Here is a 15171-nt window from a genome sequence, read left to right as displayed (position 1 = left end):
TGCAGTTTTCCTGAAGGGTTCACACTGAGCTCTGCTGTGACACACAACATTTATAGGTTTCTATTTTACTTGGCATTTGCAGTTTTTCCTCCTCAGCACAGGGACTGAGTGACCTTAGCAATTGCCAGCACAAGGGGACTCCAGATGATGAAAGCAGGTGAAAGGGAAAATAAGGGCGGAACTAGGTAAAGCCAATTCATACCTCAGAGGAGGTGTGGTCCTGTCCTCTACCTGCCTGTGGTTACAGTCTTGTGAAATATAAAAGGAGAAGGCAGTGGTTTCTTAAACAATCTGGTGCCAGGATCCTGTAGTGAGAAGGAAGGGAGGTGCTGGAAGAAATGCAGAGCAAGAAGTCAAGAGTGTCAGCTGGGAAAGGTGTGGGACTCACCGGTGCTCTGAGCCTCAGGAACACCATCAGCTCTTCCCTGAAGGCCTGTTCACTGGGCTGAGGGTTGCATGGTAGCTGCACTCCCTTCCCCAGCAGACTGGCTTAGAGGAGAACGGAGCTATCATGTCCCAAGGAGAAGCAGCAGGACGCAGCCCTGCCAAGCACCAGGACCAGGGATGGGCATGGATGGTCCTGCTGGCTGCAGTGGTGCTGCAGGGGCTGACGCTGGGCTTCCCCTGCTGCATTGGTGTCTTCTTCACGGACCTCCAGCACGAGTTCCAGGCCAGCAACAGCGAGACATCATGGTTCCCGTCCATCATGGTGGCCGTGCTGCACGGAGGGGGTGAGTGATGGCAGGGAATGGCCTCCTCCACCTCCTGCCCTCGTGCTGCTGGTGGGGGGATGTAATGAGGATAATTTCAGCCTTTCATTGAGGCGGGTGGTGGAAGGGACTGGCTGTTTGGCAGTACACAGCATTTCTAAGCCACTTGGATCCCACAGTCCAAAGCTAAATGTCCACGGATTCCATGCTCCCTTTTGTCACTCTCAGAGTCAGCCAAGACCCTTGGTCAAAGAAGGCAAATCCCTTTCTCAGCTCAGTTTTTCCAGATCAGCAAGAACATAGTTATTTCTCACAGAAGCTCTTTGAATAAGCCAGCACATAGTGCTGGAGTTCTGGTGCTTTCTTGGTTCATCTTGTCCACGAGAGCACATCTCCTTCCAAGTGCCACATGACTGCTCTGTTCTTTGTGGCTGAAGAGATGCCAAAAGCTGATTTCCTTGGTGCTGCCAGCTGAGGCAAAGCCTTAAAAGCAGCTCCTTGGGCAGTGGCACGGAGTGCACACCTACACAGGCATCAGGGTGGATGTGAGCAGGGCTGGATCAGTGCAGAATGTGGGTCAGACAGCACCCTGTGGCTGCAGGGCTGGAAGGAGCATTGTGCTCTGTGGATGGTGGAGTGAATCACTGGTTTTCCCCTCAAAGATATATGGGAACAGCACAGGGCAGTGGTCCCACATTCCACACACAGATGTGTGGATTCTCTTTCTGCAGAGAGAAAACCAAATCCCCAGCAGCTCAAGGACTTCCCAATGAGTGGTCTGTGCTTTGTGACCCATACAAATCCTGTGCTTATTTGATAAACCGACAACCCAAACCCTACCAGGCAACAGAAGGGAAGTTCCCAGTGTTGTCCATGTATCTAAGCTTCTCCCTGAGTTCACTCCTGCTCCCTTCCAATGCTGGTGAAAGTTGATACTACATTATAAAGCAAAAAAACAACCCCCGAGCCCTGAGTCACGCTGATGTGAAGGCTATGGCAGGTTCAGTCTGTACCTTGCAGGATACGGCTGGCAGCATGGAACTGAGAGTTTGCACTTCAGCAGAAACAGCTGGGTCCAAGACGCAGATGGAAAGAGATGTCGAGGGAAGGGACAAGGGGAGGAATCTCCACTGAGAGTCAGCAGAAATAAAGCAGCATCCTCAGGGCTTGGAAGCTGTTGGGCATTCCCCATCCCGCTTTCCAGCCCCTGTGCTCCTTCTGTGATTAGTGGGAACAATCCAGCTGGGACCTGCTGGCTCTGGGAAATGGTCTCAGAAGCAGCTTGGTCCCAGCATGTCCAGGAAGGACAACTCTGACAGTATCCACAAGAATGTCAATTATCCTGTCATTTTTAATGAAGTAATTGTTGTGTAGGAGGCTAGTACCACTGTAAAAGGTAATGCAAAGACAGCCAATACATAGATCCAAAAGTTATAAATTAGATAAGGAAAGAATAGCCTTGCATTGATATCCACAATAGAATTTGTCAGGGCACAGCCAGAGAGTTGTATTTTGCTTGCCAGTTATGTCTCCTATTGCAGGGTGTCAGAGCACAGGAGGGCTTACTCTTTCCCCGAGTATCAGGAGGCAGCAGTAACATAAACCAGAAGGAAAAAAAAAAATAAACACAGATCAAAGCTTCCCTCAGGCCAAGCACATATGGCTTTTGCTGCAACTTCTGACCTCCTTTGCAGGGGGCCAGGCTTTACTTGATTCAGGTTCTCCTGTTACATTTCAGAACTTAAATCTTTCCCAAAATTGTATGCTGCTGTCACAAGTATCTCTTAAAGGTGCCACTCTCTTTCCTTCACCTTTATTCTTTTTAATTCAGAGGAACTGAAGGAGAAAAAAATTATTTGTTGCAAAAATTGGAAGAGGAAGGGAAACAGGCAGAGCAGCCTGTTCTCAGAGCAGCCAGTACTGGGAAAAGGTTCCATGCAGGAGAGCTATGGAAGGAAATGGGGAAGGGCACAGGGCAAACAATAGCTCATAACTCAGCCAAACATACCCCATTATCAGTGCTATGTTCCTAGGTAAAAGCCATTAATGATTATTTTGTTATAATTTGAGAGACCTAGGGTGCTACATCTGTGTCCAAAAGGGGATTTCAGGCCTTTACAGGCTCCTGCTCCTAGATATCCATGCACACGGAACACTCAGCACTAACTCGTACAAATGCAGCACTTTTGTTGATATTATTCTTGCAAAAGAAAGCACAAGAGCCCCAGGCAAGTGAGAAATAACATTTGAAACCCAGACAGCAACTAACCAGGAACTAATCATGACAAACCCTTATGGTTTTTAGAGCAAATTGCATTCTTTTATAGTGTTCAATTTAAGCCTTCTTGGGCTAGTTAAACAGCAGTACCACTAAGGTCTTTAGCAGGAGGAAAAATAATCCAGTCACATTTGCTGGACACTTTTTCAAAGGCCAGCAAAGTCTGAGGTGAAAATCTCCCAAGCAGATCAAAATACAGACAGCTGCACTCCTAATTTTAATAATGTTCCACTGTTCACTTGACTGTGTGGATTTTATTTCAAACCAGATGTTGATTTAGGTCACAGATATGCCACAGGTTATATTCCCTACACTGACTGACTCCTAATTCTGCAGCTTACAGTCATTTTGTATTTGCTTCCATAACCTTAAGTGTTCAGAATTGGGAAAAGAGTTAATAAAACCTGGAAAACCTTGAGGATCCTCAAGGGAACAGGAAAAGAAACTCTACTTTCAGATCTTCTCCCAGAGCATGCAGAGAGAAGCACCTTCCCACTGCTGGGCTGCAGGTGTGAACTAATCTTTCCCTGCCCCAAAATGAAGGATGTTAAATGTCATTAACAAACAAGTAATTTATCATAATCTCATGGAATTCACCAGAAGTCCATTTCCAAGGGTTTTAATGCAAACCCATCCCATCCTACTTGATGGTCAAAATCCCAGCAGATCACAGACTTCATCTCAGCCAACAAGCTGGCCAAGCACTTGGGAGGATCACAGAATATATTTTCTCTTCCTGTCTCCCCCACTACATTAAGCTGCCAGGAAAACCTTCAGGGTCTCTAGACTACATCATTTGATAACTGCAGCAATGCAGCAGGTACAAAATACTTCCTTCCTCCCTAACTGCTTCCCTTTTCCTTCTCTACTTCCAGGGCCCCTCTGCAGCATCCTGGTGAAGCGGTTTGGCTGCAGGTTTGTGGTGATGCTGGGTGGGCTGCTCAGCGGGCTGGGAATGGTGTCCAGCTCCTTCTGCAAGTCCATCAGCCAGCTGTACCTCACAGCTGGCCTCATCACTGGTACGTACTGGAGAGCAGGGAAACTCAGCTGCTGTGCTGGAGATGGGAAATGGGAGAGCCCTGACTAAGTGGTCACATTTTTCCACTCATCTGTGAAATAGGAGAACTCAACAGCTTCCCAGCACAGCAGAAATCCTACAGCCACTAGACTTGGCCCTCACACCCCTTTAGCACACACCTCACCCACTCAGGCTTGCTGGGAAGTGCTTCTCTCTGGAAAAAGCTACAGGTCTCCAGAGGATAAAATGGAGAAAAAGGGTGTCTGTTCTTTTTAGTAGCTCCTCAGCCTTTTGTCTTTCAAGAAGGGAGGGTTTTTGTTGTTTTTCCAATCTTGGAACATAATGTGTTGGGATAATGTCATTCTCAGGTTCCCTGAGCTTGTATTTCACCACTCCCAAACTGGGGGAGAATAGAGACATCTTTTTCTAACAAAAGACCCTGTTGGTTTTGAACAGAAGTAACAGATGGGAATTTTTCCTTTCCAAATATTTCTCCTATGTAACTGACAGTCAACTCTTGGTTTTTAATAACACAGAGAAATTAATTCCTTACTCTGAAACCATTCCTGCTGGATCTTGCAAGTTAAGCAATGGTCACTGCATAGAGAGAAAAACAAGCAACTCCTTGAGCCCTGATAAAAGCATCAGGAAAGCAGCACTGCTCATTGCATGTGGTATAAAATCCAAGCTTTTAATGAGCAATTCCATAGCTGCTTTAGGAATTGCAGTGTGCCCCAGAAAAACGTCAGTTTAGACCAGTATATTTACTATACCCAAGAACACAAATTGTTTAATTTACACATGACATCCTTTTCATCCCTGGTGTGGGGTTTCTGAGTATTAATCAATCCCTGGGGGCTGTGTGGCCTGGCAGGTCAGAAAATGCTTCAACAGTAGATTAAATAACCTGTGGGTACACCCTGAATTTGGGCTCTTTTCACCCTTTAAGACAACAAAGAAGGATCATTTATTCTCATCTTTAGGTCTGGGATCATGTTTCAGCTTCCAGGCAGGAGTGACTGTGCTGGGCTACTACTTTGTGCGGTGGCGAACGCTGGCCAATGCCGTGGCCTCCACCGGCGTCTCCCTCGGTTTCACGCTGTGGCCGCTGCTGTCTCAATACCTGCTGGATGAGATGGGCTGGAGAAACACCTTCCTCATCTTTGGAGGAATACTACTGAACGGCTGTGTTTGTGGAGCCATCATGAGACCCATTCAGCTGGCATCAGGGTCACTTCCACAGTCTGCCAAGCCCGAAGAGGAGGCAGGCAGCAGAGCAGAAGAGGCACAGCTGTCCAATGGAGCATCTCCTCACCACCCCACACTCCAGCAGCACACCCAAAGGACAAAATGCTTCCAGATGCTGCAGAAGTACCTGGCTTTTGACATCTTCTGTCAAAACAAAGGTTACCAGATTTACACTATTGGAGTAACCTGGATGATGATGGGGTTTGCCTTACCCCATGTCTACCTGGTGCCTTATGCCATCCACAACGGGGTGGAGGAACGCAAGGCAGCCCTCCTCATCTCCATTATCGGGTTCATCAACATCTTCATCCGCCCTCTCACAGGGCTGCTCTCAGGACACAGAGTCTTCACAGGAAGACGCATCTACCTGTTCAGCCTGGCCGTGCTCCTCTGCGGGCTCAGCAATTTCATCTGTGTCGTTTCAGCTGAGTTCAGTGTGCTCATCCTCTACTGCGTCATCCTCAGCATAGCCATGAGTGGCGTCGGGGCGCTCACCTTCCAGGTGCTGATGGATGTGGTAGAGATGGACAGGTTCTCCAGTGCTCTAGGGCTCTTCACCATCCTAGAGAGCATCACCCTCCTCATCGGGCCCCCGCTCACAGGTGAGAGAGGCCATGAAACCTGGCTAGGGGAAAGGTGGTGGTTTGGAAACTGGTGACAAGTGCTTGGGAGCATCAAGAAGAGGAATTAGGGAGTTTCCAGACCCATGGTGTAGGTGAGTTATGCAAAGGGAGCAGTATAAAAGGTAGGGTTGGAAAAGAATCGTCAGCCTCTTCTGACAGCTGGAAAGTAATTTCTACAGCTGCATTAAAATCACATTGAAAAAAATACTCACTTGGTATGTGATCTGGTACATATGGGAGCTATGACAGCTTTTTTCCAGTGGCAAGAAGCCAACAGGAATAACTATGAACTTTTTCATCTTTTTACCAGTTTGCATTGTTTTATCCAAGAAGTCTCAAGAAATTGTGAACATCCCATTAAATTAATTATTTGTGTTCACAATTATTACTGGTCCTACATTATTCAAAAGCCTCATAGTAAAAGCTTCTGTTCAGTCTTCTTTCCACGTTCTGGAGCATATTAATTTTTCTCTGGAGACAAGAAAGGAGCTAGTTATGACTCTCCGTCCAATAAATTATTCACAGTTCACTCTAAATGCCACTAAGTGACCTGTCCAAGACACACCTGCTCCTGCAGTAAATTCAAAAGACCAACAAATGTCAACCAGAGCATGTCAGCCTCAGTTCAGGCTTTAGTTCTCTTCTCCAGACAATGAATTGTGGCTACTCAGCAGGAAAATTATGTCTGGTTCAATAATGTGGTGGTAACATGCAGTGTATTTCATGGTACTCCCTGGCATTAGCGTGTTAGTCACTTTTCTCAAAGAGCAAAAAAGGTCCCTTCTTGGTGATCTCTGACAGGAGCAGCAATTGGTCAAAAAAAAAAAAAAAAAGCACAGAAAAGCATCTCCATTTCTGTTTGTAGTCCTAAAATCTGCTACAGAAAAGTACACCATGGAAAGAAACATCACCAATCTTGACTGAAAAATACAAGCAAATAAACATTATTCTAGTATTTCCACATTGATAAGCAGCCCATGGAAGACATCATATATTTGGCCTAAGTATCACTTTTCCATCTCTAATATTAGTGTTAAATTACTCCCTTGATAGCTCACATTTCTAAATGGTTTATATTGAGGTCACTTAATGTTAGTCATAATCTTGCTGTGCTGTGAATTTCCTTATCCTTCATTAAACAGGATTAGAGACAAATATTCAGTTTGGAGACCTTACTATGTAAATTTCTGAGCTATTTCTCTATCTAGTTCTATTTTCTGCCCTAGGATGTAACAGGGTCACTCATTCCAAAAGCCACTAAGTGGCAGTAGCACAAGGGTCCTCTGCTGAGCAAATGAAATAAAGCAGCAGGTTGGGGAAAAAATACAATTTCCTTTCTTTCCTGATTTCTGTGTGTATTGAGAAATACTTTCTACAGAAGTATCAGCTGACTTGTGACTACAAATAAAAAACTAAACAACCATTAGAATCCAGAGAAGAGGAGAGAACTTAACTCATCAGAGAATGCTTGTCTTTTGCATATGGCAGTTTGCTGAATGATTCAGGTTTAATTTTCATGTAAATGAATGACTTCAGTGTGCCTCTTCTCTTTGGCTAAGCTATGACTTCTATTTCAGGTCTCCTGGTAGACATAACCAGTGATTTCCACTACGTCTTCTACAACTCCAGCTTCTTCCTGATATCAGCTGCATTATTTATAGGGCTCAGCTTCTGTGCTCTGGAAAAAAAAAACAAATTGAGAGAGGCTTCCAAAGTACATTTGGACAATCCCTCCAGACATCAATACAGTGAAATGTCAACAGAACCAAAGGCTGTAAGTCAATCCCCTCCAGCAGTTCAGTACATCACGAGCATATGAAAATAAAGACAGGGGGAAAAGTGCAAAGCACTGTGGTCTGTACAAAGCAACACATGGCCCAACACTGATGGCAGATCAGAAAAGAACAGTCTGCTTTCCATTACTGTCATCTTCCTTTTGCACCTGCACTCCACAGGGCCTTGTCAGACTCCAAGACGGTGATCCACACCACGGGCCCAGCCCAGAGCCCAGCTCCAGCCAAGGAGACGAAGCACAAAGAGATCTGAGCTCTCCTAAAGCAAACTACGGGGTAACAGCCATGGGACCCAGCGCCAGGAGACAACAGCTGGGATAGTTCAGTTGGGTTAAGTCACAACCTTTAAGAAGTCACTGGAATTTCACAAGCACATTCCAGTTGGAAGTGCTGGATAACATATATTAATGGGTAGTTTTTCACAAAGAAATATTCTTGCCTCATCTGAATACGAAATTTTGGTGCACAGGCTTCCTATTTCCTTCCCATGTTGGGGGTGGCAAGTCAAACACTTTCCACAGAAGTGTGTTATTATTTTCCACATCTCTACATATTATACAAAAGCAGATGCCTGGGTTGTAGAACTCAGACAAATCTCTAGTAAGATCAACTACTTTCTCCTATGAAGCATACACAGGAGTTCTTCATGCCAAGGACAATTTCAAAGCCTCAAAATTCAACTCCAGAGCCTCGGAAAAAAACCCCAAAAAACAATCCACCATGCCTTGGAGTGCCTGCTTTGTATAACTACTGAGGTCTGAAGTGCAATTTAATATATCATAAAAGAGGATTCATGGCTCATGTAGACACACTTCAGCATTAACTGAAACCCATTTGGGGCAGGGAGGGTGATATCAGACCTAAGAAAAAGGATATGGATCCTTTTATAGGGCAAAATACAAAGCAACTGTAGTTCCTCTTTGTGGAGATCAGTTCAGCTCTTTAGTCTTAGACTTTTGAGCCTAATTACACCAGCATTCTCACTATAGAGAACTTTGTACAAACATAACTTATACTTCTTATAAGCACAAGCAGAACTTAAAAAGAAATCTGTGGGGAAAGCATACTGAGAAAAGCCAGTGTTGCTGACTTTCTATCCTTACAGCCTCGACTGTAAGTGGCTTTCTCTGCCACATTCCTGGGATTTAGGCTTGTCACTGCTCAGACAATGGCTGCAGCAGCCTCAGCATCAGCTCAAGATGCAAACTGTTCATATTCTGTGTCATCCCTGATCCGACAGATGCGGATAACAGCTCACGAAGCATGTGGATAAAGATAACCCAACACATCAGAACAATCAAAAAGATGGAAGCACAAAATGGGAGTGAAACGGAAGAAGTAACAGCTTTCAATGGAACTGCAGTGCCTGTCTAAGAACTGTTATATCAAACTCAGCTGCAGTGCTTATCTGGAGAACTGACCTATCACGTTCCTAGTGACAAACCCACAGCTTTCATCAGAGCTCCCCAGGCAAAACAAACAAAGCAATTTAAAAAAACCCACTCTGGATGAAACCACTGGAAAACTGACTCCAAGGTCTTCAGAGACCACAATGGCTTTGCAGGTGGCTTTTACACAGAAGGGGCATCAGCCCTTCAGAAGGGCTCCTGCTCCCACAGCTCAGTATCTTCTCCAATACTGTCCTGGGATTACAGACCCAGGAGGATTTGCATTTCCTGATCAAACCTATACTTAAATAAGCTGGTTAGGGGGAAATAGACATATCTGATCTCTCATCACATGTGTTTATTAACTTACGTAATGCTTACATGGTCCATTACTACGAAGTAAACAGGGACTGGTGCTTCTCAGCTTACCAAAAGAGACTTCTGTACATTCCTAGGAAAATGAAGAGGCTTTTCTCACAAAAAAGCAATAAAAAGGGATTAAGTCCCAAATTTCTTCTAGCCATTGCAAATAAACAGGCAAGCAGCTGAACAGGTTGCCATTTGCTTTGTGTGTAATTCTTAAATTTTAAATTCTGTTCACCTTTCTACATTCCCTTTCTGTTTTCTTACAGAAATTAGTTATATGGCCCCAGATCCTCCCACTGCTACAAATGTCCTGGGCAAAACAGGCAAGATATGGTGTAAGCTACAATCCACCAAAATTTCTCACAGAAAACAAAGGTTAGGTGAAGGAGCAATGGAAGGCACCTCCTGCATGGAGCCAATTGATCCACCTGTAATGCTTTTGCCTTGGTTGCTTCATACAAAAGGAAACGTACAGGGCAAACCCAAAAATTCTTCACTAACTGAAGCTGACACAGAGGTCAGCTCCTCCTACACCAAGGCAAAGATACCTGTTTTGATCATTTCTTGATTGTACAAGATAATTTAGGATGGAAGGAGAGTGCTTTTCAGAGGTGCTTTTTGATACTCCTAGACTTATCACTGGGGTCACTGGGATCCCAGGTGCACAGAGAGGTTTCTGGGAAGAAAAACAACAAGTACACAAACCTGTTATTTTAATATTTCTCAAGTTGCTGACTGAAACCTTTCAAATAGAACTCAAGCCTGAAAACAGGGTTGTCTCCCCTGGTTACTTTCCACAGACCCTTGAAAAGTAATCCACAACCCACAGGTTTGAAGCAAATCCTCAGCAGACTAGAAGGAACATTTTATGCCGTGTTTCCACAGGTAAATACGATGTCTTAGTTCCCATAACACAGAAAACAACTCCCCTCCTCTCCTTTCCACGAGTCTCCTCTCCCATGTGTGTTTCCAACCTGAACTCCAAGCTGCCTTGAGCAGGAGCTTGGCAAAGGATAACAGGAGAGACCTGAGCACGCCACAGAACAATAAATATTCCCCCTCAGAGGGATCCTACAGGTGCAGCAACACTCAGTCCTTAGGAATCTTGGGGACCAGAAGGAAAGGAAAGTGATAAAAGTTGCCCCATTAGTTTAAGGTCAGCCCTTCACACAAGGCAACCATACCCTCACTGAAGCATTTCTTTAACACCTGCAGATAGTAAAACAACCCTGGCTTTCATTTGGGACAAACACTAATAACTCAGCCAGGTTACAAATCTCTGAGAAATAGCAGAGCCACAGAAGTTGACCAGAATTAAATGTTCCCTGCTCACCCTGTCCCCTCTTGCCCCTCCCCTGCCCCCTTTATCATTGAAGATATTCTGACTATTGCAAGATAAGCATTTTGGCTAGAAGCACCTTTCCTCACTGAAATGAAACATTAACACTGAGAAATTCACACTGAAGTATTGCAAGATCATGATCCTTAAAAGCCTAAGATTCTCTGCCAGGGTAATACCTGGGAAAGTTTAATATTAATTATTTCTATTTAATAGCAATGAAGCCCAAATAAAGGTTACAGCAATCTTACACACTCTAAGATACCTCTGAAGTGCAAAATGACTTAATTTAAGAGCTTGGCTTGCTGTTTGCAGACATAGCTAGTAGCTATAAGAAAAGAAACAACTACTAGAAATTAAAATTTCCTGAATTCTGGCTTCGGTGTGCTATGGAAGTCACCAGAATAGTCCCTGGAGCTGTGACTACCCTGGCTAGACCAGCCCCTGCTCTGGGAACTGCTCTGGCAAACAGCAAGCGCTTGGAGCACTCAGACCATTAAACTATACAGCCAATATTGGGTGGGTAAATGCAGTTCTTACAAACACAAGTAATCACATTTTTCCTTTTTAAACACAGCTTCCCCCTCTTAGTCAATCCCAGCAGCGCTCTGTTTGTCTGGACTAGCTCCCTGTGTTTGCTTTCTCTGTTCCTGCTTTCCCACATTACTCATTCACCTCCTATTTAATGACAGATGAGGATTTAAAGTATAACAACACTCACCACTTACAAAGGCACACATTAGAAAAGACTTCTTACTACAGTAGCAAAACATTCTAATATTTGACACAGTTTGTAGCACCTTTGCTGATCATTTCCAGAGAGATATACTCAAATATGCAGAAAAAAATACATGTATATATTTAGACATTCACATAAATACATAACGACTTCAGTTGATAATCACGCTAAGAGCTGAAGTTGTTAGCACTTTGCCTGGCTTAAACTTTTATACCAGGTAGAAATAAATATCTTCCCTTTCATGTTTTGTGTCTTCCCACACCATTACAATGTTAAAATATTTAGCATTGCTGCATTCAGTGAAGCTTCTTTGCTCATCCTTCCATTTAATGTAGTCATGGGCAGGTATTTCAGTGCCCTCAGCTGTGTGGGTTATCAGCCCACTCTTGTCACTGGTGCCATGTGGATCAGTCCATGACTAATTTGCTTGATATGAAAATCAATTGTATTTGAGATAACACAAAAGACAACATATTCTCACGGCCTGTTCCTTGCCTTATCCACAGAAGAACAGCCATGCATGTAATTGCCTCAATAAAAGCAGTACAAATTTCTGCAGAGTCCACTCCCACAGTTTATGATCTTTATTAACCTTTACCTTATATATTTACAGAACATGCACCATAACTGAACCCTCTTGCCGCACGTAAAATTGTGGTGGTTTCACTGAGCTATGTTACTTCAGGACAAGGGAATTGCTCTGCTCTGTGCCCAAACCATTGTACAACCAAGATGGAATCACCTGCTGATCTTTTAATTGACTCCCTGGCCTTGTTTCATTTTTTTCCCCAGATAATCTCCCTCACTGTGCAAGTATTGTGCCCCGTTTTTACCTTTTCTCCCTCAGCTTCATGAATTGCAATCCCGTTATTTAAACTGGAACTGATCAGGAGCAGCACTACCACCAGGACAACAGCATTGTGATGGAACAGCAGAACATACACAGAGGCGAAAATTATTTGAGTAAGTAATCAGTGGGGAAAGGTTAGCTGCTTTGCAAAACCAAGCGTTTAAACAGCAAAGCTCTGCCATATAATGAGACAGTCAAATTCCTCGACATAGGCTCATTTATTTTTATATATAAAATACATAACTATACATAATGTGTTTATAAAGAGCGAGAGACACGGAGCAGCCACCACCTCCCCGCCTGAGAGGAGCACACCTACCCCCCGCCCACAAAATGGCGGCCGCTCCCGCGCCTCCTGAGGGGAGATGGCGCCGCCCTGTCCCGCCCACAAAATGGCGGCGGCCAGTTCGCCTCCATTGCTCGGTACTCCCGGTCCCTGAGCCGACGCTGCCGGGGGAACAGGCAGCCCGGCGCGGTGTCCCTCGATGGAACTGGGTCGGCTGGAGTACCTGCAGGCGCTCGTCACCGAGTTCCAGGTGACGGACAGCACAGGTAACAAACGCCGCCGCTCGCTCGCCCTCTCCGTGTCGAGCGTTTCCTCACACCCCCGACCTTTTCCCTTTTCCCTTGCAGAGGCCAAGGAGCAGGTGCTGGCGAACCTGGCCAACTTCGCCTACGATCCCAGCAACTACGAGTATCTCCGGCAGCTGCAGGTGCTGGACCTGTTCCTCGACATGCTTACGGAGGACAACGAGAGCCTGGTGGAGTTTGCCATGGGTAATCCTGCCGCGGGCACCCTCAGCTGTCACCTGGGCAGGGGACACCGGGCCTCGCTCGCTTTGGTCCTTAACCCGCCCCAAGTGCACACAGGGCTCCAAAAACTAACTCACGCTGTGCTGATAAAGCCTCCTTTAGTGCAGAATGGGAGAGAAGTCAGAGGCAGGCTTGTGTTCCATGTCCTTACAGAGCTTAATGAAGACGCTATCTGAAAAGGATTTAGAGGGTTTTTTTTCTTAAACACTGCCTGGTTATTTTTTTACTGAAATCTCTCCTGTAAAGAAGCAGTCATTAATATGTAGATTTTGCCAGGTACATTGTGCCAGATCCATGTAACCATTCTGCTATTGGCAACTGATCTTCTATAATACTTACTTGGCAATTTTAATAAATCTTTTAAGTGCCTTACCACGATTTTTCATGGTCTGAACGTAAGCTAAAGGGCCAGATGCTGTGAGTGGTTCTGTGAGGTGATACTAAATGGATTTGATTTTTAAGGTTTGTGGCTGCATTTCAAAGCTTCAACTTTCAAACATTCTGTGCTTTTTGGCTACTAACTCTGTTACCTCCATTCTCTGTCTTTCTATAGCACCTGCAGTAAACTGCTGGCTTGTGTCTTCCATTAGGGATGAGTGGGCATTCCTGGAACCCTTCTGTGGAAGCAGTTATGTGCAGCAGTAACAGTGCCCTCTAATGACACACAGGAGGAGTGTGCTGGTGGAAAATAATTGGAAACAATCAAAAACACGTGGCCTAGGGAATCGTTAGGAATTTTCCATCCATGCAGAAGATGTGGGTGTTAGAAACAGGATGAGCGGTGAACCTGCATCACCTCAGACACTTTCCTCTTGCCCTTCCAGGTGGTCTTTGCAACCTGTGCTTGGATAAAACAAACAAAGAGTACATCCTGGAGGCCAACGGGGTGGAGCCCATCATCAACTGCCTGTCCAGCTCCAACGAGGAGACCGTGGTGTCGGCTGTGACCACGCTGATGTTCCTGACGACTCCGCGGTCGCGCGCGCAGACCACGGCACTGCCCGTGGTGGAGTGCATGCTCCGCTTCTCGCTCTCGGCCAACACGCGCCTCAGTAACCTGGCATCCATCTTCCTGCAGGATTACTGCAGCCCTCCGCAGGTGGAGGAGGCCAGGAACCTCAGCAAGCACACGGCAGTGGGCATTCCTCTGCCCAAGGACTGAGCGGGGCTGTGGAGAGGGGAGCCTCCTGCTGTTGTCACTTTCTGCTCAGCAGGCCAAGAGCAGCAGTAGAGACGGGAGTTGGTCCCACCGCTGCCGGTGTTTAGTTAACAAACACGATGGACACGGCAGCTGGGCCAAGCACACCGCTAAGCCTGCAAATATTTAAAATAAAGCAGGTCATGGCTGCACATTGGAAAGTTCTTTGCCAAGTGCAGCTCGGCACCCAGCTTGCACAAGCAACCCTTCCCAGCAATGAGGGGTGTTCTGCTCAGGTTATTGGGCAGAATTGTATCCAGTCGGGTTCCTGGCTAGTTGTGCTACACCTCTCCCCTTCAGTGTGGGTGACAAGTGACACTAAGTGTCAGCTCAAGTCACTGAAATGTCACAGAAATGTATTCCTCCTGCAGAGAAAGGAGTTTCCCTGCCCTGGCAGTTCACAGTCTCCATCCCTGTGGCACTAGTTATGCCATCCTCTAATCATGGCCCAGGCAGCCAGCTCTGGAATCACTACATAGGGCAGGTTGTAGCTGCCCTGTAAATGAAGTGGTAAGTTTGTCTTTTATTACCACTGGTGAGAAAGGTGAAGTAATTAAAAAAAAAAAAAAAGGAGGGGGACTCATGGTAGTCTGGCTCATGAGAACAGCTGTCTTGTAAAAGCTTCTGTTAATAAAACATTAACTTAACTTAAATGCTGTGTAATCAGTTCTGTGTGAGAAGCACACGGGCCAAGAAATCGAAGTCAGCCTAGTCTCTCTTCATTATCAGCCATGAGGCAAGAGAAAACCCAATAACCAGGGTGGCTAAATGCATAAAATTTAAAAGGTTTTACTGTTGAGCCCAGTGC

General features: G+C 45.4%; 2 protein-coding genes across 2 annotated transcripts; both read left to right on the top strand.

Moving 5' to 3' along the window:
- Positions 1–396: 396 nt before the first annotated feature.
- SLC16A5 (solute carrier family 16 member 5) lies at positions 397–7696 on the top strand. Its single transcript, XM_041486631.1, has 4 exons — positions 397–731; positions 3864–4007; positions 4990–5856; positions 7455–7696. Exons 1-4 carry the CDS (start codon positions 512–514, stop codon positions 7694–7696), a joined length of 1473 nt encoding a protein of 490 aa, XP_041342565.1. The 5' UTR covers positions 397–511.
- A 5026-nt stretch (positions 7697–12722) lies between these two features.
- ARMC7 (armadillo repeat containing 7) lies at positions 12723–15010 on the top strand. The gene is made up of 3 exons (XM_041486708.1): positions 12723–12904; positions 12986–13129; positions 13990–15010. The coding sequence occupies exons 1-3, from the start codon at positions 12838–12840 to the stop codon at positions 14325–14327; spliced, it is 549 nt and encodes a 182-aa protein (XP_041342642.1). The 5' UTR covers positions 12723–12837; the 3' UTR covers positions 14328–15010.
- The last annotated feature ends 161 nt before the right edge of the window (positions 15011–15171 follow it).

The sequence above is a fragment of the Pyrgilauda ruficollis genome, unplaced genomic scaffold (assembly GCF_017590135.1).
Source record: "Pyrgilauda ruficollis isolate IOZ18807 unplaced genomic scaffold, ASM1759013v1 scaffold77, whole genome shotgun sequence".
NCBI classification, from domain to species: Eukaryota; Metazoa; Chordata; class Aves; order Passeriformes; family Passeridae; genus Pyrgilauda; species Pyrgilauda ruficollis.
Note: the sequence above shows the minus strand (reverse complement) of the source record. Positions and strands in the feature narration are given on the sequence as shown.

Coding starts and splice junctions, on each gene's coding strand:
- SLC16A5 (XM_041486631.1), top strand. CDS start 512: ATGTCCCAAGGAGAAGCAGCAGGACGCAGCCCTGCCAAGCACCAGGAC. Junction 732..3,863: donor GGCCGTGCTGCACGGAGGGG/GTGAGTGATGGC, acceptor CTCTACTTCCAG/GGCCCCTCTGCAGCATCCTG. Junction 5,857..7,454: donor CATCGGGCCCCCGCTCACAG/GTGAGAGAGGCC, acceptor CTTCTATTTCAG/GTCTCCTGGTAGACATAACC.
- ARMC7 (XM_041486708.1), top strand. CDS start 12,838: ATGGAACTGGGTCGGCTGGAGTACCTGCAGGCGCTCGTCACCGAGTTC. Junction 12,905..12,985: donor CCAGGTGACGGACAGCACAG/GTAACAAACGCC, acceptor TTTCCCTTGCAG/AGGCCAAGGAGCAGGTGCTG. Junction 13,130..13,989: donor CCTGGTGGAGTTTGCCATGG/GTAATCCTGCCG, acceptor TTGCCCTTCCAG/GTGGTCTTTGCAACCTGTGC.